The sequence below is a fragment of the Stenella coeruleoalba genome (genome assembly GCF_951394435.1).
Source record: "Stenella coeruleoalba genome assembly, chromosome: 7".
Classification (NCBI taxonomy): Eukaryota; Metazoa; Chordata; class Mammalia; order Artiodactyla; family Delphinidae; genus Stenella; species Stenella coeruleoalba.
This window is the reverse complement of record NC_137153.1, coordinates 10752214-10779241: the sequence shown is the minus strand read 5'-3', so window position 1 is coordinate 10779241 and position 27028 is coordinate 10752214. Positions and strand designations below refer to the sequence as shown.

General features: G+C 44.2%; 1 protein-coding gene across 5 annotated transcripts in view; it reads right to left on the bottom strand.

The window, feature by feature from the left end:
- Positions 1 to 27028, bottom strand: part of CLCN3 (chloride voltage-gated channel 3) — an 83422-nt gene continuing 56394 nt past the window's right edge. For 4 of the 5 annotated variants that reach the window (XM_079926097.1, XM_079926098.1, XM_079926099.1 and 1 more), the window contains 10 exons: positions 26144 to 26243; positions 24659 to 24846; positions 23553 to 23675; positions 22182 to 22388; positions 20003 to 20083; positions 18525 to 19070; positions 16163 to 16349; positions 13283 to 13681; positions 8425 to 8641; positions 1 to 2761 (listed from right to left, as the gene is read on the bottom strand). In XM_079926097.1, coding sequence (XP_079782223.1) covers positions 2671 to 2761; positions 8425 to 8641; positions 13283 to 13681; positions 16163 to 16349; positions 18525 to 19070; positions 20003 to 20083; positions 22182 to 22388; positions 23553 to 23675; positions 24659 to 24846; positions 26144 to 26243 — 2139 coding nt within the window. In that variant the 3' untranslated portion in view covers positions 1 to 2670. Of the gene's footprint in view, positions 2762 to 4256; positions 4333 to 8424; positions 8642 to 13282; positions 13682 to 16162; positions 16350 to 18524; positions 19071 to 20002; positions 20084 to 22181; positions 22389 to 23552; positions 23676 to 24658; positions 24847 to 26143; positions 26244 to 27028 lie in introns of all 5 variants that reach the window. The other variant, XM_079926101.1, reaches the window with a different exon arrangement.

The following is a 27028-nucleotide window of genomic DNA, read 5'->3' as shown; positions in this document are numbered from 1 at the left end:
CACTGTCATACAGATTTTAATAGAGTTTCTGATTGACTCATCACAGTAACCATTTTTACTGTAATGATATGCAGCTTTACTACATAAGTATAAATAAAAACAGATAAATACAGCTCTAGGCAACATCACAGATTAACAAACTAAGCATTCTTCATGAGCCAAAACTGAAAACAATGCTGAATAAGAAGAGATGCTGACACCCTTGCCCATTCTCATCATACCTTCTCTAAAAGGGTACTCAAATGAGGCGCTCCACCCACATCGGTCAATCTGTTCGCCAATGAGCCAGGCACATCGATCTCATGGTCTCCAGTGTTCCCTCCTTTGGCTGAAAAGCAGACACACCCCAACGTACCAAAAGGAAAAGTGCAACAGAGTGACGCAGACAACCAAGAGCACACTGGAGACACCCCACCCACCCACCCCCGGTCTCAGCAGGGCGGACACACCGAGAAGAAAATCAACATCCACCCGAGATGTCAGTCTCTGAAGCAGGACCTGAAATCGGAAAGGAAACGTGGGAGACAAAATCCACGCCACGTGTGACTTCGCGAGGCCGCGCCTCTCGGGGGCAAATGCACGGATGACAGGTCGAGGGGAGACGCACAGGACCATCATTCAGGAAGGACTGCCCTCCAGACACCAGGAAGAAAGCCTGGAGGCGGCCAAGGGGGGAGGAACGGGGACAAAACACTAACTGCAGGCAGACAGCAAAACTCAGAAGGTCTCACGAAATTCCTAACATTTTGCTCAACTCTCAACTGTCACTCTAATCTGGCCTCATGATCTTATAAACCTTGCAGACCGTAAAGATCTTCCGTGATCTCACAGATCTTACAGATATATTAAGAACCAGGAAGTGAAGAACCACTGCTAAAATGTAAAAACAGCTCATTGCCAGTTATGTTTCAGAAAACGTGCCCGTAAAAATTCATTTTTGCCTCCAAATATACATAATCCAGAATTTTTAGGCCAGTGCTTCAAGTAAACTGCCTTTGCCAATAGTGAATTAAGACCACGATTAAGTCAGATAGTTCCAAAACCCACAATTCCAAACACATCCCAGTATATTTTCAACTCATCCTGCAAAAAAGTGCAGTGTGGATTCAAAACGTCACTGGACACCTGGACGCGACCTATGCAAAGATTCACAGGTTCTGTTCAGATTAACGTTTTAACTGCCACCTCTGCAATTCTACTGTTTTCATTTCATTTTTCTTTTAAAGGTTAACAGTGTTTAACTTTTGGTTTTAATCTGCAAAATAATATGTAGTGTTTCAGCTTCCAGTTAATGAGTCAAAATGGACAGGTCAGAAGACAACCCAGGGGATGGCAGTGAAAGATCAGAAAAGGTTTCCGTACACATCTCATCGCAGAGAAATAACCATAACCACATCTTAAACCCTTGTTCCCACTGTAAACTTTGTTCGTATCTCCATATTTCTAAGTCTGAATTAGTCTACAAAAATCACATTAAAAAGGTAAAATTACTTAAGTGCGATATTAACTGATCTGTATTTTATAAATTTGAATCCATAAAAATATAAATAAGAATGGTAAATTTTTAAGAAAGAAATATACATTTAGTGCAAGTTATGAATTACATTTCTTCTTCAGCGTCAGCAGTAAAACACCTTGAGGAAAGAAAAGAAAAAGACTGATCTAATTTCAAGAAAAAGAAAATTCCAGTGTTTAAACATGCAACTCATACCAGGTGCAGCTAAAAAGAATTCTTCCTTCTCGTCACTGTCAAAGAAGCAGCATCTTGTCTCCTTACGCTCAACAGTACTTGTGTATTATAGGAGTTTTAGAAACAAAATCTGCATACGACCAGGTCACATTATCCATAAAGTCAGAGAGGGGCGGAAAAAAAAGCAAAAAAGAAAACGGTTTACCCTCACAAGTCAAGTTCACCGTTGTTGGTTCTGAACCACACGAGACCCGAGCGAGAGCTCATTTCTCCTCCGTGGAGGTCCTCCCGGTGCCATGGGCCCCTGTCGGCGCACACGTGACTGCACCCAGCATCTCGTGATGGGGCAAACTACAGGGTTAAGGGCACAAGAAACACTCCCTTCTTCTGTGTGAAACCTCACTACAACCTCAGTACATCTCAATATGAGAAAGGACTGCTTCCAAAGGGCACACCAACTTACAAAGGCTTTGTTAGAGCGCGAGAGAGAAGGGGCGGTGGGGAGAGGGAGAAGCTCGTCCGGAATGTAGAAAGGTGATGCTTTAACTGTACACTTCATGAGTTAAACAGAAAAGTTTTGATTAAAAAAGGGCAAGACCTTGCAGTCTTAGAGATGGCTCGATTCAGAGGGATCCCTCCCGAAACAGGCACGTCTCTGCGGTGCTGGAGAGCAGGCTGGGGGCCGGGGTCAGGCTCGGCCGCCCTCCCCGTGGAGGGAGGCCCACGCCACACCCTGGGCTGAGCGCATCCAGCGCAGACAGCACACCACGTGGCCCCCTGGTGGGATGGGAGATACTCACTCGCCTCCTTCTCTCTCTCCTTTACGTCCCCAAACAACTCCTCCATTCCACCAGCAGTACTGCAAACCATGTTGCAGCAGCCCAGCTTTTCTACTTCCTTTTTTGAAGGGGGTTAAAGCGTGGTGCTGCTCAGCAGGCGGGCCTCCTCCCCGGCCTCCTCTCCCTCTGACGTCACGGGGCTCAGTTGAACATTATGGACGCGGGGTCTTGGTTTGCCGTCTGGGCCATATGACGGAGGATATCTTTTTTTGTGATGATACCAAGGAGGCGTCTGAAAAGGATAAACAGAAGGTTGCCGTTAAAATTAAAAGGAAAAGAAAAGAGGAGCTAAATCCATAGCTAAACCCTTTTTGTTGACAGGAGTAGAGCAAAAGCAAGCAGCCTGATTCTGTATTTTCTAAAAGCATTTTACTGGTAAAGATAATTAAATACCCAGCACCCATCCTTGGATATAGCGAGTACGACGTCACTAACAGCTCGGTGTCCTTTCCCCGAGACTGAGGACTGGGCCCCCCTGAAGCACAGCCACTCTGAGTAACGTGTGCCAGCGAGAAAGGGACAAAGACGGGAGGATGTAGGACAGGAAAGGATGCTGACCCCACCTGAGAAGGAAAATTTGTTCCCACCGCATCAAGAAAGAAGTGTCTAGTGACCAAATCCCCTCAATGTTCCGCTTTTTTTAAAGCCAAAATGAACTAACTTTAAAAAAATAACTTAAGGATTGCCCAGTTGTATGCAGAATCTACACGAAAGCACATACAATTGAGATAAAATGCATATAAAATGGCCAACACAGAATTTCAATCCCGAACTTCAGAATCCCAAGAATCAATCTCTGAGACAACCCGAATTTCTAGTACGGTCGTCAATGTCTTCCTTTTTTGATTTTGGTCAAAAAAGTTAAGATACAGTGCTTTTATGAAAGTCTGAGTTGTTAATGCTTACACTGAAAGATAGGTGAAAACGTCAAGAAGGAGTCCTAAAAGATGATTACAGATGAAGCAGAAAGCAGAACGGATGGGTAGCTACTTACTATTCTGGTTAGTAGCTTTTTTTAAAAAGGATGCATGAAACACTTGTGAAGGGTTAGCGCACAACAGGGGTGCCTGATCGGTGCTGGACTGGGACAGGCCTCACGGAGGGATGGCAACTGCAGGGCGAGGCAGTTCCAGGCAGTAACTGCCAAAGCCAGGCCACTTACAGATGATTCAAAATCATCTCCAGTCATGACCCCACTGGGACAGAGAGCCAGTTAGAACCACCGCACATGGCTCTCAAAGCTGCTGACAGCGTTCTAGAAACAGCCTGCGAAGGGCACTGGGGCCCACGCCCCAGGATTCTGCGGGTACGGCAGAGAACAGAGGCCCGTGACAACCACGTCTGAGCCAGAGTCCCCACAAGACGGCCAAAGACCAGGGAACAAGACAGAGACGGGGTGGGGCTGGGGGACACTGTAAGCAGAGCGGGCTGTCCTCAAGGGCACGTATTTGCCGCAAGAACGTCCAAGAGGGTTCACTCGTCCGCCGACCACACTGCCTACGGCCCCAAATCAAGGAAAGACCCTGACGGGAGGCGGGACCCGCTCGCCTTCCCTATGGTGGGGCCTGGACACGCCCCCAGCCTCGCGGACAGACCGCGGGCGTGCGGGGGCGGGAGGGTCACAGGCCCCAGGTTCCCGCCTCGGCCCCGGCGGTCTGGCGGCGTGTGCCCGGTCACGTCACAGCACGCCCCCCACCCCCAGGTCTGGGGAGCAGCCGCGTGATCACCAGGGGCTCGGCGCGCCGCGTCAGCTCCTCCAGGTGCGCTACCATGTTCTTCTTGGTGATGATCCCCAAGACGCTCCTGCAACAGACCACGTGATGCTAATGACTGCGGGAGAACTTAGGCGGGAGGAGCTTCCAATCATGACAGAGAATGCGAGAAAAAATTAAAACATGAACCGTAAGAATGCTTTCATGAGCTTTAGGAAAACAAACACAAAAATGATCTGAAATCCCAGGTCCCACGGCATGAATTCTACTGACTTTCCAAAGTGACAAGATCCTATTTGAAACACTGGTGGGTGGTTATCCTTTTTAAATTAAAAATCAAAAGCACACAATGACGATGACTACAAAAAAGTACAAAGAAACAACATCTATCACAGCTACGAAACTCTGAAATGGAGTTGCATTTGCAGCGTTCTTCCCACAGAGGAGAGTGCTTCTCTCATTTCTGCAATGTCGCCCGCGGCCCTCCTCGCTGGGCCCACCCCGCCGGGGAAAAGGCAGAGGCGGCCCGGGCTCCTCAGGCTCTGGCCTCCTTAAGAAACCCCGTGACTATTACTTGGAATTAAAATGAAAGAAAACGCACACTAAACAAAGCTGACTAATACATGCGCTCCCCGATTTTCAGGACCTGCCGAATTCTGCTTCTTAAAATAAGCTTAATAAAAATGATTTTTTGATTTTATACATTTTTCTCTAAATAATGATTATTTCTCGGTTAATATCATTATTATAACATCAAGCAAGATGATGAACAAATTCTCATGAGGGTACTTGAAAATAATTCAACTGCTTTTTAGTCATTAAAACAAAATTCTGGTAACTGGCTTTAAAATGGAAGTGAATGACTTCAACCACCATGTATGGCAATACAGACAGCGAATGTCAAGAACCCTAAAACGCTTTAATCTTTGAATTCTGAAAGCCCAACCAGCGTGCCCTTCAGGGTGACTGGACGTCCCTGTGCTCCGGTTAAGTCAGCTCTGTATGGCGCTGCCTCAGACCGTCCTGACTTCCTGGAGAAGTCACAGGGGACCTCGTTCCGTCAAAGGCTCTGGTCCCCCACCGACGTCAGTTATAAAGCAGTCACTGGGGGTGCTGGGGCGGGGCGGCAAACGGAGGGTAGGGAATGGGAAAGCCAGAAACAGGTTCTTTGCTAATTTTTCTCATTATGTTTTAAAATAACGTACTTTTCCTTAAGAACAAAGACAAACTAACTGAAAAACTAACAAACTAACTCAGAGAGCATGGGAGCCAGTTTCCCTCCAAAAGGCTCAAAAAATGCACTACATAAAATAAACACTGACTCAGTAGATGTTCTTCTCTGACTAAATGTCTGAGGTAAAACAGACAAAAACCATCACTTCACTTGCATTTATAGCTGGAATCAAGACATGTGAGCATCCTGACAATTCAGTAAAAGAATCGCAGTTTAGTTCTTACTCATTCTTTTCTACCCAGTTACATGCAATGATTAATTTCAGGTACTGTGTGAGTAACCTCTGCCAAACCGCAAGGTACACAGGGAGGACAGTCACGAGTTTATTAAAGACACAATGGCAAATTTATAGACGTCTAAAGTAATCTTCGTATTTACCAAGTAACAGCCCTAAAAAGGAGGAAATACACATATTTTCTTTCTTTAGTTACTGGAGAAAAGAGATTTGAGAGTAATAAGGGCAAATTCAGTGCTGCTTTATTACTTTCAGAAGTGCAAGGAAAATCAATGCAAAATGTGATTCACGTAGGAAACAATTTTCTGTTCCCTGGAGGTGGTGGTGGGAGGCGAACAATGACGTCAGAGTAAACAGGGCATGACCCAGCATCTTCCCAAAGTATCAATACTGGTTTCCAAGAAACACGAGTTCCAGGAGTTCCTCTGCTCCCGTTTTCCTCCCCTAAAGGGTGCATGTTTGGAAAACCAAGTTTGCTGTTCACCCCCCTCTGAGAAGCCCCACAGTAAAGAACCTCAACTGTATTTAATCCAACACTTTACAAACGCATATGGTCACGGACCTCTTTTTTGAGCCATTCATCCTGCTGGTTCCACCAAGACTAAAAGATTTTGAGAAATTCTGCTAATCAGAATACAAAACGTGGGGAATCTTCAACGCTGACAGACACCCGCCTAGTCTCACTTTCTCCTTGCATCTCAGGGTCTAGGTTCCTCAGGTCTTCTTCCCCCCAAAATACGTAGTTATTTTCCTCCTCGAAGGACCCAGTATGAACTGTAACATACTGACCGTTAGACTCTCCACTAAAATGCAGAAGAGATGAGCTCTCTTCTTCTTTTATCTACCAATCTATTTTCCTTGAAGGACAGAAGTAAGGAAAATATAATCAAGGCCAATAAACATAAAAAGCCACCTCCCACCCCACGCTTTCTTACAAACAGGCAGGATCAGGTAAGATCTTCATCAGCTGTCCCCCCACCCCTTCACTCCTTTCCAGCATCCGTGCTGCTGAGAACCTGAACTCCGTCAGCAGAGTGCACGACGGGCATGAACCCACACAGCCTGTGACATGCTCCACCGGGACTGGAGAAGGACATCCACACTTGTTATGACACAGGAGGACAAGCCACGCCAGGCACAGAGAGCAACACAGAGCAGGTCAACGTTTAATAAGCCAACTCACTCAGCTAGGCTTCCAAGTGAGCCATTCGTTACTAAAAGGACCCCAAACCTTCATGATAAGGTACTCCATTTAGCTTTTTAAACAATGAAGTCTGGTACCATTACTCTTTAAATCAAACATTAAACAGAAGAAAGTAGTTATTTTACAACATACATCTCTTCTCCCATCAGTATCTGTGGCATTTGATCGTCAGCCTCCCTGCCCTTGATCAAGAGCTGCATCCCTCAAATGATTTATTTCCTCTTACCTAGACTTAATCTTAGCTGGTCGGCACAGTGGAAACACCAATCATGGATCGAGTTCTCTAGCTTTCTGTTTCTATTCCTAACCCAATACAGGCTAATATACTGTCCAAGAAAACAGTAGTTTAAGAAATCACAAAGAAAGGAGACAGACTCTATGGGTCAACCACCACGTAAAGCAGCAAGAGGCTGGGCTTCCGAGCTGGAAGGCTACCTGACCCCTGAGCTACGCCGTGCTGACCACGTGCCTGGACACACCTCCCCAGCCTTGACGACCACCTCTGTGCAGGGGGCCACAGAGGTCAACGAGAAACTCGAAGGAGGTGTCCCATCGGGAGGTGTTCGCTTTCCCTCCTTTCTCTACAGAGGGGTGGTGTGTTTTGTCCCTACGGGATCGTTTGTTAAACCGCTGGGTCCTCTAAGTGTGCGGTGTTTCCAGGAGCCTCACGCGGCGCAGGGGAATCATCCCATCTACACACAGTCCAGCCTTGCTGTCATCAGCCTGCAGGTAAAACACTGTGCCTGAGGATTCCAAGCGGGAAGAGCCACACGGTAGGGATCAAGGGGCCCGGAGAGAAAGGGCAGGAGGCAGATGCCAGCCCAGGAGCAGGGGAGCAACGCCGGGCTGAGGCCGGTGCGCTGAGGCGGGCCCGCAGTGCGTCTCCACGCTGCCTGACACCCGCCAGGCCATACCTCCCCACACTCCTACCGTGGGGAAACACGGCCAGTCTACGTGCAAAGGACAGAGAAATCAATTTATACATTTTAAGTGCACTGGTGTTGATCGGCCAGCACCTTATTCAAAAGATTTGTGGATGGAAACCACAGAAAAGCAGAGACAAAGCGTCTGCAAAAGGTTTTCACCTAATTCACAAACCTCGTTTAATTATATATGATTTCCCTCATTACACGATAAAGCAAAGAGTAAACAGCAAAACATTTAGAAAGCTATTATTGTACTGGAGATGAATACTCTAACCATGGCATACTTACAAAAAGAGAACAGAGTGCCGCGGTGCTGCAGGCCGCGGGCTCCGCCGCCCTCTAAGACGGGAAACACCCTCAGCTGGGCCCCGCCCACCCCGCACCATGACGCCCCGGCTCCCTGCAGCTCCGAAGTACTCCTGAGAAATGTCACTTCCTGTTTTGGCAAAGACCTGGCACTTGACACTCTGCTCGCCGTTGCTAAGTGGGACTCCGAGGACCCCCTCCCGGGGAGGGCGATGGGGCTGACCGGGCTCCCCCAGAGCGTCCCGCAGGCTGGCGGCGGCCGGGCCGAGCACACTCACCCGTTGTGTGTGACCAGGCACTGCCGCAGGCCCAGCTTCCGGAAGATGTCCACCACGATCTCCATGGGCGTGTGGTCCGTGACCGTGAATGGGCTCATGTCAAGGATGCTGCGGAGCTTCAGTGGCCGGGGACTCTCTGCTGGGAGGGACGGGGTGTGCTGTGCGAAGCACACGCGGGAACTGCCCACTATCCCTTCCTGTTTTTTTCTGGCACTCTCTGAAGAGACAGAGAAGACCAAAAATTAAAAATTGATACGTTTTCTTTTGTTTGTTTTGTTTTCAGGACAACCTGCTTATTCAGAGATTTAAAACAGTAAGTATACGTATCCTTTCGGTCCCCTCTTTCTTTTACCATCTTCCTCACCAAGAAAAAAATGGACTGCAAAGCCATTTAGCAATTTCTTAAATTAGACAGAATTAGGATCCACCAATAACAAATCATCTTCATGCAAATAAAATGCTTGTGGTATAATTATATCATGGTATAATTTTCTTTGCTGTGGTCTAACTTTGGGGGACAAGGAAGCATACTGGGAATACGGGCTTTTAAAGGCACACAAGTAACGAGAGCACCACTGACTACAGGAACGCACCCCCAAGAGGCCTGCCTGTGCCGTGGGCCACTCCTCCTGCCTTGGAGGCGGGACCACAGAGAATCTCCTCCTTGCCTGGACGGTGTTGTCTATCCTACCCCTGTGAACCAGCTAGTTCTTCCTCTTTTCTGATGTTCAAGCTTAATTTTCTAGGTGCGTCATGAGGTGGGTTGAAAGTACAGTTACACACGTAACGGACACCGACCGACTTTCGAGGTTTATCTGCACAGGCTCCGTTCATTCCCGCTCTCCGGGGCTCCGCCTCAAGTGCTTCTGTCCTTTGCCTACTTCCTCTCTGCCACCTCTCAAACTGTGAGACAACAGGTGGCCAGGACGCAGAAAACGGCAGAGGAGAGACCGTGGGGAGGAGAAGGAAACCCGGGAAAGGGAGAGAACACACAAGCAAAATGAAAGAGCTTACGCTCCTCGTTAGTATGAATCCAAAGCTGTGTGTACAAATATCCTATTTGTCATACTGAACACATTCTGAACATGAGTTTTGCCACAAAAATATGTAAGCCAAAATAACAAGCACCAGCCCTACACGAGCAGTGAGCCCAGCTCATAAACACACAGCGCAACGCCTTCTCCTTCCGCCCAGCAAGGCCCTGCTTCACTGTGCTGTCACGGTCAGTGACGTTCTAGCGCTAGGAAGCACCTCGGAAGCATGAGAAGGGCACGGAGAAGAAGAAAGCCCACCAGCAACTGACAGAAATGACTTCTGAAAAACGCTCGTTAAGCTGCTTTCAGGCTAATGGCTTGTGAATGGAGGAACGGAGGTGCTGTTAGCATGGAGGACAGTTGCTCTGTGAAACCTGGGAGTGACAGGTTCCAAAAACATCCCTCAGGGATCTTTCACTTGTATTAATTTCATTTGTATTAATTTCATAAACCAAAAGAGTCTCTATACTCATAAAATGGTGTTTCAACTACCTGAGCAGGTACAAAGCTAATTTTAACTCCTACAAAGAGATAAACAAAAGGCTGGTCCATGTACTGCAGTTCGGATTATTGAGTAAACGCTGTTTCACAGTCTAAGGCTGATGATAATACTGCCATGGGGCAAACCTTCAGCAGATCCTCTCTCCCAGGTGCACAAGCTAAAGCTTTACTCTGAACAGAAGCTCCTGAGGGGGCAGGAGAAAAGTACAACGAGGGGAGCAGCCTAACTGTCACTGCGCCATGTACCTTTCTAATCGTGTTCAATATGTCAACGGTATTCGAGTTCTCATGCATTAAGAATCTCCCTGTAAAACTCACAGCTCCTAGCACATCATCAGAAAGGAGCAAGTACGCTTTTATACCTTAAGGTGGAAAACAGGAAAGATGATTCAATTCACACTATAAATGTAGTATTAAATATATGCTTCATTGTAAACAAATCTATAAAAAAGCATTCAGCCTCACTTTTACATCTGGACAAAAAAAATGCAGGAGGAATGTCTCTCCATTTGGACTAAACTTTAACACAGTAAACTGTCATCTACTCCTGGTGAGAGTCCATGACAGAACCACGACTTCGTGCAATCTGAAAATACCTTACAAAATTACAAATGCACTACTCTCTGGTCCAGCGATTCCATTTCTAGTACTTCCCTACATCTGCATAGGCAAAACGTCAAGTACACAAGGTTATCAGATATGTGAGGTGGCAATTTTTATCACAGCAAGGCTGAAAACATCTTAAATGTCCATCAGCGGGAAGCGGATTTAAAAAATGATGATGTATTCCACAGTACATCCACTCAGTGGAGTACTGTGTAGCTGTTAAAAATAAAATGATTTGGAAAGATGTCCAAGAAAACATTGTTTAGTGAAAAAAACAAGACACAGAACAGCACGTATTGGGTAGCATGTTATGACTTGTTTTATAAAAAAGGAGAAAACGTATACACTTACTTACACAGGCAGAGAATGATACCTACAGAAAACCTAAGAAGCCAAGGAGACAGTTGCCTACGGAGCTAAACTGGGGATTACGAGGTCATGGGTGAGAGATTTTTCATTATATACCTTTTTTCTTCTTTCTCTGTATGGCAATTCATCACTATAAACTTTTAATCTTCTCAAATTTGAACTATGTGAATGTACTATCTACATACAAACTAAAAAAAGGGACTTCCCTGGTGGCGCAGTGGTTAAGAACCCGCCTGCCGATGCAGGGGACACGGGTTCCAGCCCTGGTCCGGGAAGATCCCACATGCCGCAGAGCAACTAAGCCCGTGCGCCACAACTACTGAGCCTGTGCTCTAGAGCCTGTGAGCCACAACTACTGAGCCTGTGTGCCACAACTATGGAGCCCGCACGCCCTAGAGCCCGTGCTCTGCAACAAGAGAAGCCACTGCAGTGAGAAGCCCCCGCTCACCGCAACTAGAGAAAGCCCACGCACAGCAACGGAGACCCAACGCAGCCAAAAATAAAATAAAATAAAAAAAGATTTTTAACGATATAACATAAAATTTAATGCCGAGTTTATAAATAAATTTGGAGAAAACTGCTCTTTTAAAATCTTGAGTTTTCCACCCCCAGACATAGTATATAGTTCACAATTTATTCAAGCATTCCTTTCGGTCCTTTGATAAACTATTTTATATAAATATCTATAAACTACATATTATATACAAAACTCTAGTGTACAGGTCTATTTCTCCCATTCAAAAACTAAAATTTACCAAAATATATGTTGGCAAATATTTAAGCTGTGTTAAAGAAAATCATGCTGTGACTAACCCTTCTGATGACATGAGTTGCTATTTCACACATCTAAAGTACCCCTATTTCCCTTAAACTGACATTATCTGCTATCCCCAATGTTCTATTTCTCAAGACAGTTATAAAATCAACTTTTAAAAATATGTCCACAGAATCAATGGGAATATAAATAATTCTTAACTTTACCACTTTATCTTTTAAAAACCTGGGCTTTTTTTCCTTTAAATTTCTACATAAATTCCAAAATTCTGACCCTTTTCTTTTTTGCTTACTATTACAACGTAATGAACAAAATGTGGACAGCGAAACTCTTCCGACTGTAGGTCGGCGGTGGAGATGGCTCAGAGGCTAAAACACTTGAACGCCGCCACATCTAACACACACTCCGCCCACTCGGACAACTACCAGTCTATTAGCTCAGGGGAATGCTAGGCTTTGAGCAAGTCTCCCAAAGCTGCAGCCTTTTCCTTAGCTGAACTGGATATTCTGCATAGGCTCTTTTCTTTTCTTTCTTTCTTCTTTTTGCTTGAATAGCTCTTGTAAACTGAGAGCTTCCAGTTTGCCTTGAGATATGCTGCCCATCTACACCATCTAGGCTTCCCTCTTCAAATGGCTCAAGAACTGAAATATTTTACAACCCTTTGGCCACAGAGGTAAGTTGGAGGGAGGTGACGGGCTCACAGGAATGACCTTTGGGGACAGGCTGAACGCTCTACATTTTCAGCTCCGAGTCCTCTACTGAACAGCAGGAGTATCAAGGCAATGGCTGGACAAAAATACCCTCTATCACAGGGGTCCCCAACCCCTGGGCCACGGACCGGTACCGGCGCGTGGCCTGTTAGCAACCAAGCCGCGCGGCAGGAGGTGAGCGATGGGCGAGCCAGCGAAGCTTCATCGGCCACTCCCCATTGCTCGCATCACTGCCTGAGCCATCCTCCACCCCTACCCACCTGCCCCGTCCATGGAGGAACCGTCTTCCATGAAACCGGTCCCTGGTGCCAAAAAGGTTGGGGACCGCTGCTTTAAACTATATATTACAAGTTAATACTGTAAATCTACATCCAAAAATTGAAAAAGCAAAACCCTATGGATCTGACATGAGACAGACCAAAGATGATGGAGTTTTCAGTAACTTGCATTCAAACAAGCCAACTTTATTAACTACAAGAAGGTATTTAGCTGTATGCCTCGGCAGTTACTAAGGCCTTACATAACATGCTATTATGAATACTGTCAAGTTAACAAGACTTATCTGAGTGAGAAAAGAAAGAGCCGGACTCCAGTCCCTGATAACAATGCCAAATCAAAAGATAAAACAGTATTTAGCTGGAAAACATCCCACGGAAGGGTAAATTCCTTTCCTAAAGAACCTAAGATATTACGAGACATAAAATACACCACTTGTCCCCACAAACCCAACCAATTAAATTTTATAGCTTTCCTTTCTTTCAGAAATCTATTACATATTTATACTCGTCCACCTCGGTATCTAGATACCAACAGACAGAGCCGTAGATAGACGTATATGTGTGTGTAGTTCTTTAAAAGGGTACCTATTGCAATTGTCAGGTCTCTTCTGAGGGCAAATCCCACTAATCTCTGAGACTCTTTGGACATTATGACAGGAAAGCCGTTGTAGCTGGTCTCGTTGATCATGTTTTCTATGTCATCCACGGTCATGTTGTCCTGGGTCAGGACGGCCAGGGGAGGGTCACTCCTCCGAGGTCTCATGACATCGGCAGCCAGGGTGGTATGAGTGAATTCTTCTTTTGCATCCAAGAAAGGGTATCCATTTAGCCGGATGTGAGCTTCATAAATGCCTTCCCTCCCAAAGGCATCTCCAACCCATTTACTGGTCATTACTGCGGCCATCAGGGGAACAATATACTCCAAGCCTCCAGTGAGCTCAAAAACAATGACCACCAGGGACACAGTCATCCTTGTCACACCACCTGAAAAAATAAGACCACAGGTCAGGAAGGGCAGGGTCCTCATCAATCCACGGTGGTAGAATTTTTGCACTAGGCAGGCGGTCACAAATTGTAAACAGAACTTAGTGAAAAGGATCATCGCTATTTTAATAAGATCTAGAGAAACCAATCTTCTTTGTTCATAACACAGAAGACTATTAAAATAACATTTTAAAACTGGTTTACTTCAGACAAAAAAATCACAGCTGACCAACTAATACAGTTTGCCATTTTGGTTTACTGCTATCACAAAGACATAATTTCACCGCTATAAAAGCTTACAATTAATTCTTAAAGAACTTGGTGAAGCACATCATAGCTAATTTGCTTACTACCAATTTACAAATTAAACTCGTGGGTAGAATATTAAATTAATACATTTCTCCCCTCTAAATCTCTTCAAAATGAATAAAACACTCTGACGCCTTGCGGTTTCTGTTAACAGTGTAATGCCCCTGCTTAGAAAACTCACCTGAACTATTCCAGGTACCTACCAGATCACCACTGTGAACCCTGCTCTCTGCTGAGGCCTCCCTGACCCAGGCCCCTCCACCCACGCTGTGTCTGTCCCATGTCTCTGGCTACCCACACCTTATCTTCCGGCTACGCTGGTCTCATTTCCAACTGTGAAGACTCTGGGGGACCCACTGTCGCAGAAACCACCACACACTCAAAGCCAAACCCCTCTTCTCCCCCAGAGAGTTCCCATCCCGGCCCCCAACTCCAGGACCAGACAACACACTCCTCCTGACAACCCAGTGGCCACTCCCGGTTCATCCCTTTACTCTATCCCAACATCTAGACTCTCACCTAGTCCTAGCTGATGTGCTCTGCAAACATCTGTCTAGGGGCCCCTTTCTCAGTATTCTATTACCCACTTAGACCCTCAAGTCTCGGCTCCTGAATGTGAGCACTGTTTCATCTAACCTCCCTGACTGCGGGCCCCATTACCTTCCATCCACATTATAAGCCACGTCCCCAGGTTAATCTTCCCTAAGTGCTACTTTCACCATGTTGCTCCTTTGCTCAAAAACCTACCAGGGCATGTCAGTTGATACTGTGCGAAGCTAAAGCTCTTCCTTTTTGTGTTTTAACCTAACAATAGAAGGGAGAAAGAACCTACTATATATTAGGTATCTACACCATGCCAGGCATGCCCTAGGTGGTTTACAGAGGCTTTTATTTTTTTAACCAAGCACGTATTTTACCAGGCACTGTGCAAACAGCTTTATATGCATTTTATTTTACATAATCCTCAAATAAAACTGTAGGAAATAAGTAGTTATTATTTCCATTTTAAAGACAAGAAAGATAAAAATCAAGCCGTAAAGGAATTTCCCCAAAATCATCCCACTAAAAAGGGCAAAGCCACAACCCTGCCACGGACCTGACCGATTCCAAATAGAAATTCATCCTGACATAAGTCACTGCCTCCTTCTCACCAATCCACCTTTCTTTCCCAAGGTGCCCAAAATGCACTCTCTACTCCAACACTGCCAGGCTCTCCAAAGGCCCCCGCGTGCCGAGTTCACCCGTCCCGACCCCGCTGCCTGCACACCACTCTCCTCTTCAACAAAGGCAGCTCCTTCCAACCCTGCTCCTCTTCCAGAGCCCCTGCCGCCACCCTCCCTCTGGATCCCCGCAGGGCCCATGACGACGCTCCTGCGCTGGGGCCCATCGCCCCGTGCGGTGCTCCTCCGTTTAACCAGCGCAGGCCTTGTCCCCCGACCCGCGTCTCGCGAGGGGAGGGCCCACGCTCACATTTCTTTCTGTACCGCTCGCCGCGCGGCGCTCATCACAAAGTGGATGCCTGCTTGCTGCTCTGCAGAAAACGATTCTTTCATTTAATATTACACTTTGGAAGATCAATAACTACACAATTCTGGCTCACTGAACAAAACTGAGTCAAAATACCAATTATAATTAAATATTATAACCAAAGTTTAGTGAAATTTTAAATATAAAATAAAATAATGATTTTTCATGTCCAAGAGGACAACTCTTAAGAATGTAATGCAGACATTTTGTTTTTCTTTGCCTTAGAACACTAGTTAGCTTTCTCCTTCGGCTGTAAATGCATCTTAAAGGACCTTCTACTAAGGCTGACGGGGAACCTCTGCAGAGGCGGAGTAAAGGTACCCCGAAGCTCTGCTGAGTGCTAACCCAGGAACCACGCTAGAGGGGCTGCAGGTAAGGCAAGCACCCCGACAACGAAAAAACAAACACCTCCTTGGCCAGGATTCAAATCAAGCCTCTGTTGTAGCGAGATGTTTTCTGCCCTACAGCATCACGCGATATTAAAAAGATGTTAACTGCTCCTACGGCTTTGCATTAACAAGTGTGCAGGGGCTGGCGAGATGAAAACCAGTGCCGCACAGGCCACGTGCCTCCCCGTGCCCTCCTCCCCCACCCCGCTCCTCTCTCAGCCACAGACACACGCGCGCACGCGCGGGGCCCCGTTACCTAAGCACGCGGCCGCGCCGACCATGGCGTAAAGGCCGGGGGTGATGCAGTCGGCCCCGACCTCACACCACTCCTTGAAGATGAACCAGTCGTGGTGATAGTAGGCCAGCTGCTCCACTGCGATGCCCACGATGCGGCCGGCGATCGCGCCGATGGCCATGCTGGGGATGAACAAGCCGGACGGGACCTGCAACGGGGCAAGCGCTCGGTGAGGCACGTCCTCCGCGCGCCTGCTCCAGACCTACGGTCTAAGCCTTGAGGCACAACGCAAAATCCTGGTGCAAAGGGAACTACAGCAAACCCTTGTTCTAACTGTAAGGGCAACAATCCCACCAGCTCAGTTACAAAGTAACAACCCACACTCCCCAGCCCAAAGAGAAGGTGACCCAAGAGTTATTTCTCCTTTAGCTCAGGGGTCTCTTCATGCCAGTCCCTTACATACACACATACGTGAAATGATTAAAAGGCGCACAGTTTTCTGGATTCAATTTAGTGAGGAAACCAGGAACAGTACAGACCAACTATTTAACCAATATTAAAAGACCAACAGCTCCAACCTGCCGGGCACGAAACGAGCCCAGCACAGAGCAATACGTGTTGACGACTGTGTCAGGTCATGAAAAGAATATGCACGTAGAAGGGATCAAAACAGACGTTTCACTCTCCCACCAGGTATGCCCTCAGCCAGAGTGGAGGGCAACGTGGGCCCTGGCGGCCTGCCCGCTGCCTCTGGCTTCCGCGGGAGAAAGCTGGATTTACAGAGCAAACTCCCTGCAGAAGTGGGGGCTTTAGTGGCTCTTCTAACTTGATTCACCATGAAAAAAGGGGAAACTTCAGGGCTTTTCTATCACTTAACCCTTACGCCCAGCGGACTAAGGCAGAGCACAACAGAAGAGAGAGACGGTGGTTCAAAGGCTGCTGCCGCTGCAGTCTGCTGAGCTGCAGCTGTCCTCCCGTGGCTCACAGTGCTGTGTCACTAGTGAATGGTAGCAGCTGCATCAGCCGCAGGGGCCGGCCTTTAAAGAACAAGGGTCCGAAGGACAGACATCTGATTCCCACACACATCACTGACGATCATAAGAATTACATCTCTGGCAAATGACTAACTGATGAATGTTATTCTCACTTTCATAAATTCAAAAGAAGCAATGTCCCAGGGCACAAGGCCTAGCTGCCTGAAACCCCGGGTGGAAAGGCCTGGTGCCCCCAGGCCTAGTGACTGAGCTCTGAGCCCACAGGGCCCTCTCCAGCCAACATCCCACAGCGATACAGGAGGCAGAGCCAGGGCTCCCCACAAACACCCACACCCTAATTCCTGGGAATCGTCTGCCGCAGGGTTGTTTAATCAGCTGACCTGAAAACAGGAGATTACCCCGAAGATATGGGTGGGCCTGAAGTAATCACAAAGGCTTTTTAAATGTGAAAGAAGGCTTTAGAAGAGTTCAGAATGCTGAGATAAAGCAAAAACTTGACCAGCCGTGGCTCTGAGGATGAAGGAAGGGGGCCAGGAACCAAGGCACGTGGAGGCTGGAAAAGGCAAGAAGACAGACTCTCCCCCAGAACCTCCGTAAATCCCTGTTTGCACCTTCACTTTAGCCCAGGGAGATCCAATTTGGATTTCTGAAGTCCAGAACTGTAATAAATGTACGTGATTTAGTGGTAATTTGTCACAGCAGCAACAGGAAGCTACTAAAAATGGTTTTAAAACATGATGATCAATTCTCTGACACCCCTTCCCACTCTGAGGTACAGTGTGTGTGCCCTCCCTGAACCCGGGGCCTCTGTGACCGCACAGAGAAACAGGACTTAACAAGAGGTGTGCTGCAGGACATCCTTGCCTAGGTTAGAAACGGTCCTCTTGGAACCATGCTCTGGGGACCCTGAACTGCCACCATGTGAGGAATCTACCCACCCTGAGGCTGCCACGAGGGAAAAACCAGAGACAGACAGGCAGTGCAGGAGGCCAGCTGTCTGAACCTGCTCAGCCCAGGTACCTGACACACGAATGGCTTTGAAATGACCAGCCGAGCCGTGTCTTGATGACAACCGTGGAACTGACCACGAACACAATATGCCCAGCTGAGACCTTCCCATCCTACTGACCCAACATCAAGGGCACAGTAAGCGGTTCTCTTAAGCTGCTGGGTTTGGGGTAAGTTGTTAACCCAGCAAGAGATACCACGCTCAACAATATCTCCTAAAAAACTCTTCTTTTCGTTACTAAAAATTGAACCCAAAAGATAACTCTTTCAGCCTACATTTACGAAGCAACCATCTTCAGATAAAACTTTCACTTCTCATTCCACATACAAGTGCTGAACACGCCAAGACTACTTACATATCACCTCACAGGAGCACCTACCTTGATACCAAAAGTGAACACTGTCATTATGATTTTAAATATGAGTGCCAAGCATAACTGCCATATAGCTGAATATACTCCAAGGCCTGCTGGACGATCAGGAATGTCATCAACGATTTTACTGGCGTTCATGTCATTTCTGTAGTCACAGAGAGAAGAGGATTCCAGGGGGCCGCAGTCTGTGAAGAGCTCTTTAATCAGTTCGCTGGTGTTGAGCCTCGTGTAGGGATTAGGGAAGGCTGCCACGGCAGTGATGGCTGCAACAATGATGACCTCGAGAACAGGATACTTTCCAAACTTGGTGGATTTGCGTCGGCGGCACCAGGCAATATTTGCCCTAATGAAGAAGGCTCCCCATAGCCCTCCAAATACCCCGAGGAGAATAAAAGGAAACAGTTCGAAAAGGTACCACGGTGTATGATACTCCACATAAAAAAGGACCAGACGGCTATTACCAAACGGATTGATGGATCTCAAAACAAATGCAGCCACTAAAGCAGCAAAAAATGATCTCCATAAAGTTTTTAGAGGAAAATAATAGCTAACCTAAAAAAAAAGGAAAAGAAAAATTAATGCTGTAATTTTATAAGATAGTTCTGATATGTTATAACTTGAACGGTAAATATCAACACTCTAAATTTTGCTGCAGCTAGAATGTACATATAATGGATTTTACCGTGATAAGAAAAATACCACTATTTAGTAACGTTGGCTATCACATCATTACTAATTCACAGTATCAACTGATTATAAATGTCTACTAATTATTTAAGATACCTAGCCTTGTGTTATTTTTAAAATGAGCTTCAATGCCAATTCAATCATGGTAGTTAAGAATAAATGTACCACCACCAACTCCTGTTAGTTCATAAAGAAGTATTTAATTTCCCTCTTAGATATTAAAGCAAAAAGAAGAACATAAACAACTGGGAGAGAAAAGTAAATTTTAAACATTTCTAAGTCACATTTTTCTGTCAATGTGTAAAAACTCTTAAGCACCAGTGAGAACACAAAAACAAAATATTCCACTGAAGCGACTAGGATTATTTCCTTAAACATCAATAACTGCCACAGAAATAATCACACAAGAAAAACTTAAAAAGATGACTTAGAAACTGATTAAAAACCTTTAAATAAAAACAAATTATAGAACTTAGCCAAGAAGGATGGTTTCCAATATTTTCTATTTGTGCTTACTCTTAATTATGTTCAACAAAGTTAAATTTTAAATAATCACTAACATTTTATACATGAGTAATATTTTGAAAGACTTTTCTCAATAAAGAACATACATATTACTTTTCATGACTTTTTAATGTAAGAAAGAGTGAAAAATAACTATGAAAATAAATTTGAAAACTTAAAAGCAAATTCTGTATCTATTACACTAGCTATAAAACTGAAAAGTGTGCCAAAATACATGTGCAATGGTAATTAAACATAATTTTAATTGCTGGTGGTTGTTGTTTTTAACCTACCTCTTCCAGGCTGAAAAGAACTCCTCCGATTGGTGCACCAAAAGCTACAGAAACACCTGCAGCTGAGGCAGCTGATAGCACCTACAAAGAGGATGCGGGTTATTTCACATGTTCTTATAAACTCAAATATACCAAACACACATTCTTCATGTTACTCAAATTTTCGAAATGCCCTTCTGAATTTAACTCGCATGTCTCCCTCTCTCCAAGCAAAGACAAACATTTCTTCTAAAAAGATTTTCTTCTCTTCTGCTTTAATTGAAAGGTCACTCTTATATTCAATATCCAGTCAAAACATTTGTGCGAGATACACCAACGTAATAAGCAGGATGTAAAGAAAAGGCAATGACCACAGACAACCTTTGAGATGTGTGCTTGAGGACACAAGTGGAGAGACCAGTGGAGACAGTTGTTTGTTTGTTTTTAAACAGGATATTATTTCTTCAGATTTTGGAGCTCACTGCTGCATCATTAATAATTACTCTAGCCCACATCCTAGTGAAATGTCCAGGGAACTTAAAACCTATCGAGCTCCCTACAGGTTCAGTTCCCTAAGTCCTCTGAAGAGTCCGCTACTGCCCCCTTGGGAGTCTCAGGTGAGGGTACAAACCATGGCCACCCGGGGGCGCACGCCCAGCACAGGTCACAGCAAGGAGCAAACAGCACTCATGGTCCTCCCTCCAGTCCCCAGGCGGCCACTGAACGCTGCCCACCTCCGAAGCCAAACACACATATCAAGTCACTGGGCATCTACTGGTAATCAAGTACTTTTCTAAGTCTTTATTCCTTTTACTACTTTACTCCAGTAAATATCTGAGGCTACCAAAGCATTTCCTCAAATGGTGAATTCTGACATTTCTGAAAGAGAAATTTGAAATAATAAAAATTAAATTGTAAGTGTTAAGAGCACGAACTCCATAGTCAGGCTCCACAGTCAGTAGTTGGTAAATTAAAAATGAACAAATTCTTGTTTTAATTAAATTGTACCCGGCTTTAGAAGGCAGACTGCTTATTTGGGGGAGGAGGGAGAGCAAATCTAACTTACTATTTTGTGTTTTTTTCCACCAACAGGATTGCAGACAACAGACTTAACTGAATTCTCTGATTCTCTGTTTAATATAATAGAATTTTACAATCAAGCTAGCACCCACATACTTAAAAGTCACAGATGTTTTCGTCTGTTTCATAAATATCTAAGAATCACTTAATTTAAACACGTCAAGGAAGTGGTCAAGGGAAGAAGGCCAAAATACGAAGCCTAAATGCTTTCAACTAACGTGTGAACTCTAGTCATTTACGCGCCAAGGTGTCAGAATCAAGTTAATGTCATAAACATTACTAATCTTCACAGTGTGCACATTAAAATCCGGGTGAATTTAATTTCTATAATATTTTCTAATAAATAAATTTTTGTACTTATAATGAATAAATAAAAATTAAAATCGTACTCCACAAATGTCAAGGTACAATAGCAAGTAAAGGAACTGCACTGGGTAGACAAATGCAGTTGAGACTGGGGAAACAGGAAGGGACTGGGCTCCCAAAGTCTAGAGCTAATAAGAAGGTCCCAGGAGCCCACTTTTCTTCTAGAAAATATCCACACCAACCTAGAAACCTCAGGGGAACTCTATGATATATCAAGTTTAAAGGTCTCCTAGAAGATCTCAGGCAAGACGAAGTCCTGTATCCCCTTAACGTGAATCTCTGATGTAACCTCAGGAGGTTAAAGACCCTTCGAGCTTCCCTAAGGTGCCAGAGAGCTCTGTGAGATGACACACCTCTCCCACTGGGCATCAGAAACCTCCTCCAGAGGAAAACAGCTGGTGAGATGGCCCACCCCAGGAGAAACACTGATCCGGAGAAACAGGAGTAAAACAATGTTACATTTGGGAAACACTCCGGAGGAGGAGAGGTGTCAGGCAAAGCAAAAACAAATGCAAATCTTTGTGAAATGCAGCTGAAACCAACGACACCAGGCCATCTAAACCTCCCTGAAATACAGGAGTGAGCCGCACTGGGGATGGACTCCAGACAGATTCTGGAGATCATTCAGAACACATTAAAATTGTAATCTGAATACAGAATGTATCCAATGTGATCCTTACACTAGGAGATTCTTCACTGATTAAGTCTATGGAACAGATGTTCGTCTGTCAAATAAACAACAGAAGACGCTTACCTCTCTTTTCTTGGCTTCATTTGTGCTGTACTTGGGAAAGAGGTAGGAAAAGATATTTCCACAGCAACAGGCAACGTGTACCAAGGGCCCTTCTTTCCCTAAACTCAAACCTGATGCCACAGCCAGTACTAATGTGATGGTTTTAATCATTAAAGTCCATTTTCCCAAGTAGCCTCTGATGATGAATCCACTCAAAATAGTTTTAATCTACAAAGGAAAGATCAAGGCAGCTTAATTTCCTGTAAGAAACATGAGACCTTAACTAATAGATTACTCTCTTGTTTTACTCACCCTGCAAATTTTGGTGGACAATGGAAAGATTCACAATTCATTTTCTGAAAGCTTGAACTGTTACGCTCTATGTAATAAATCTGTAACGTATTCTAATTCTCTTCCCCAGCAAGGATAGAAGGCAACCCTATCTCATGAACAAAACTAAAATACCAGGCCATGTTAAGGGGCTACAGACTTCAATGCAAGGGGTACAATTACATAACCAGCAAATGGTAAAGTGGGATATTTCTGTTACAGACATATAATAAAGTTAGATACATTTCAGACATTCTGTGTCAGAAATAAAGATATCTTGCCTTTAAAGATATTGTGCCTTCTCAGAGTACTGTAATAATGTGTAATATTTTCCTATATATTAAGAAGGATGAGTGACAACTGCTGAATACTACACAGCACTGCTCCTTATTAAAGATATTCTTAATTAATACAGCTTTAAAATCACTAAAATTGTTTTTAAAAGCAATGCACTAGAAAGAGCTAGTAACTTATTTGAGACAGAAAAATAAAAAGGGAAAAGAAAAGAAATAAGTTCACATCATGTTCAATCCTAAGTATATTCTTCTTTAAGTCACTGTTGATAAAAAATAAAACCCAGAAGTCTGTACTATGGACCCACTATGATCAAATATTTATTTTAAAGTACAAAAGGGTTATAAATGTTAACTGCCAAATTCAAGGATTATTAACTTATCTAATTAAAAGATAGTTATAAAAAGAAAATGAACGTAATCAAATCCAGTTCATATGAGCAAAACATCAACTAAGTCACCAAAGAACTTGAGGCTGCAAGATACTTTCCAGGTTCTTGATGTTTAGCTCAGGGCTGATATTCGTTTAGTCATGTGCGAAATTAGTGGTGAGGAAAAAAAATCAACCTCCACAGCAAACAATGAAATGAGTATGGGGAAGAATTTCTTTCAACGATGTCTACTATCAGCTGACATTTAAAAAATTTTCTTTTTCATATTACAGACAAACCACTTCCCCAGAAAAACCACTACTTTTCCCCCCCTACAGGCAAAAAGATGAGTATCACAACTGCAAAATGTTGATGACACTAAACACTGCATGGCTTACCTCTGGAATCCCAGAGCCACAGGCATACGGAGCAAACACCTTCACCAGGGAAACGGCAAGAAAGGCGAAACTCAAGGCCCAGAAGATGTACATTATGTAGTTCATGATGTACGAACCAGGACCCTAAGAAACAAACAGTTCAATAGCATGAACTTAATTTACGGGCGTCACTAATTCAAGTGCTTGCCACCTAAGCAGCTTGGGTAAAACTTGTAGAAGGCTCCTGGTTTGCTGCCACAATAATAAAAGCTGTACATGAACGAAATATTTAAGTAGAGTCTAAAAACATATTTGTATACGTACCAAGGAGACCATCTATTTAATATTTTTCCTAGCTTCATCCTGATCCTCAAAGTCTTGTTGCCAAGAATCTCGGCTGCACTTCAATCTCCGCCAACCCACAAACCACTTTTTGGAAACAGTTGGTGAAGACAAAACTACCTTCACACTCAGATTTCATTTTGCTGCGATTCTCCTGAAGATTAAGTGAGAAACAGCATACTGCCCATCTCACCAGCAGATATATTATTTTTAGTGCTAAAATTCAGCTATGACAAAATTTAAAAAACATATCCATATCTTACCATGTAACCATGTATATATATATAAAATATAATATTCTAACTTCTGAAATGTTCTTTATAGAACATCAACAATAGTAAAATACTCATTTAAAAACTGTCATGCCACAAAGAAAAATCTCGGCATTTTTGCAAGATCTCTCCAGTTAGAAGGCTTATTTTCACTAACATTTTTCATAATTCATACTTCCCAAACCATTGTGATGTACTATGTTAATCGGCACTTTGTGGTTACACAGCTCCTACTGCACTTCTTTTCTACAATAAGAAATACATTTTACGTCATAACCCAGCAGATTTTTATGTGGCTATGCAGTTAATAGAAGAGCCTCTTGAAACAGTACCTACATTTTACTCACGGCAACGTATTCTCATATTTTCCATTCTATCCTATTACATTTCTTTCTTTATTTTCCTTTAATGCAGCTGCAGTCATCTAACGTGATTAATTCTATAATTAAATGAATTGGAGACTCATTTCACGGTATCAATTATTAATTCACTTTGAGACAAAGCAAGACTCACCTCCGCTTGCCCTATGATTAATTCCGCCCAGGTTTTCCACTGTGGACATTTATCCCTCTCCTCAAATGTGGTTTCATTAGACCCCCAGCAACACTGTTCATGGTTGTACCACAGTGCACTAAGGCAGATGCCCTCTTTGAGGTCAGTCATCCAGTCGGCGGCGATGTCTATTAAACCAGCCAATGCCCCTGGAAAAAATGTTGGAGGTGGTGAAAACAGGCAGTCCATTTCTGGGGAGCCCAGAACTATCAGGTTAAAAGGGTCAAGGAAAGCTGGGGACTCCCTACAAATAAAGGGTCATAAAGAGAATACTACACAAATTTAAGATTTCAAATCGTATTAGAAATAAGTTTCTATTACTTTTTAAAAAGTGTAAATAGCTATTCTTTAAAATAAAACTGTTATTCTTTGCTTGAAATTAAAACTACTTACATCATTAAAATTCACTGTGATTTTTAAAATGTGTTGGAATCTTCCAAAGACAACCACCTGGCAGGAGGGGCTCATCTCAGGTTGTGAAGTCATAGTTTTTACTAGTGTCTTTTAATCTGAAACCTAATCCATAGATTTACAAAGGATTTCAAGCTCATTAAAATGGAATATCCGTTAGAATTAGCGAAACTCATGGCATTAATGAATTACTGTGACAGACTATCAGGTTTGTTTCTTTTTTTCTTTTAACAGAAAATCAAATATACCAAGATCATCTTACTGACAGAGTACAGAGAATACACAAACTTATGGTCAAAATCTAGGTCCTTCTCATATAAAAAGATCAATGGGTCACATAAACAGTGGGCAGCCAATAAGGGGTATCAGATTGCCTCTACTCTCTACACAAATTTTAACTTTCCCTTGTGTTCTTGGGGACAGAATCTTCCACAGTGGAAGCTGAAAGTAAAACAGCCCTTCGTGTTTGTTTTCACATCTTCAACTGCTATTAAAGTCTCACCCAGAGGGCCTCTGGGCGCGGTGCAGCCCACACGGAGCTTAAGTGTGGGCTCTGACTGTGCCCTGCCGACTCTCTAGCTACATGACCTCGGTCAACTCGCTTAAGTTCTCTGTGCTTAGTCCCCTCAGCTGTTAAGACTCAGACCATAGGACTGCCATGAGGTTTACACACACGTAAAGCTTTTGGAACAGTGTATGACACACAGGAAGCACTCAATAAATATTAGCTATTTACTGTGATGTTAACATTAAAATATACTTCACTGATCATCTGGTCCAAACCATGTGTTTTACAGATAAAGAAACAGAGCGAGAAAGGTCACCCCAATTGGATAGACACATACGCTGACAGAGCCAAGGCTAGAACTCTGCGCCTCCTGCCTCCTAGTCTTATATTTAAGAAGATTTTTGGGAAGGAAAGAAACAAATGCTTCTAAAAATCGAAAAGTACCTGAGAAAAAACTGCAAGAAGGAGGGGAGAACTGTTTATTATCCTGTTAACCAAAAAAGGGTTACATTAAAAATTTTCTTTACCTGATGCCAATCCTGTTAGTGTTACTACTAGCCATCCTGACCACGCATCATACAAACTTTTTGTCATTTCCCATGCTGATTCTTTCTTTTTGCTGTTGATCTGAAATTAGAAATGTTTATGCTTCATTTTTCAAACTACGAGCAGAAGCCAGAGTTCTAGAATCTAACAATTTTCTCAGTTACTATACATGGAACAGTACTTTCTAAACTAAATAATGGGATAAGTGAGTTTGGGGCAGAATCAGGAGGTCAGACACCTGTGACCCAGATGACAAGCATTTACCCAGAAATCTGTATTTTTAACAAGAACCACAGGATGAGAGCAAAGGGGTCCACAAACCACATAAAGTCTGACACAGACTGTGTTAAACTGAATCAATCTTAGCTGGTATACATCTTTTATATTAACAGAAATAAGACATTATAGCTTGAAATGTCTGCCATTCCCTGCTCGTTCTCTGCTTCTAGCAGTTAGGTGGAACATAATGGTCTTTAAAAGGTAAGGTCAGTGAGTAACAGTACTATGCCCATAAATGCAGTACAAAGCAGTCACGTGAATCAAGGGGCTGCCAAAATGTGCAGGCCTGTAATATGCGAGAAAGGAGCACTCCAATCCCAGGGGAAGGGCCCCGTCACTGTGGAAGGCAGAAACGTCCTCTACCAATACAGAGCAGGAGGTAAGAGTCGCGGGACGGCAACAGATTTGACTTCCAGATCTCACTCTAAGACACAAGAGGGCAAGTCTCTCCTCTCTTCCCAAGAAACGATCCCTAACTTGCCCAAACCTCTTCTGTCCTACTACCACGGCTGCTTTACAAAGCCACATTCTCGGGCCAGGACTTCAGTGCTCCTTCATCCCACGGGAGGGCTACAGCCGGAATTCAA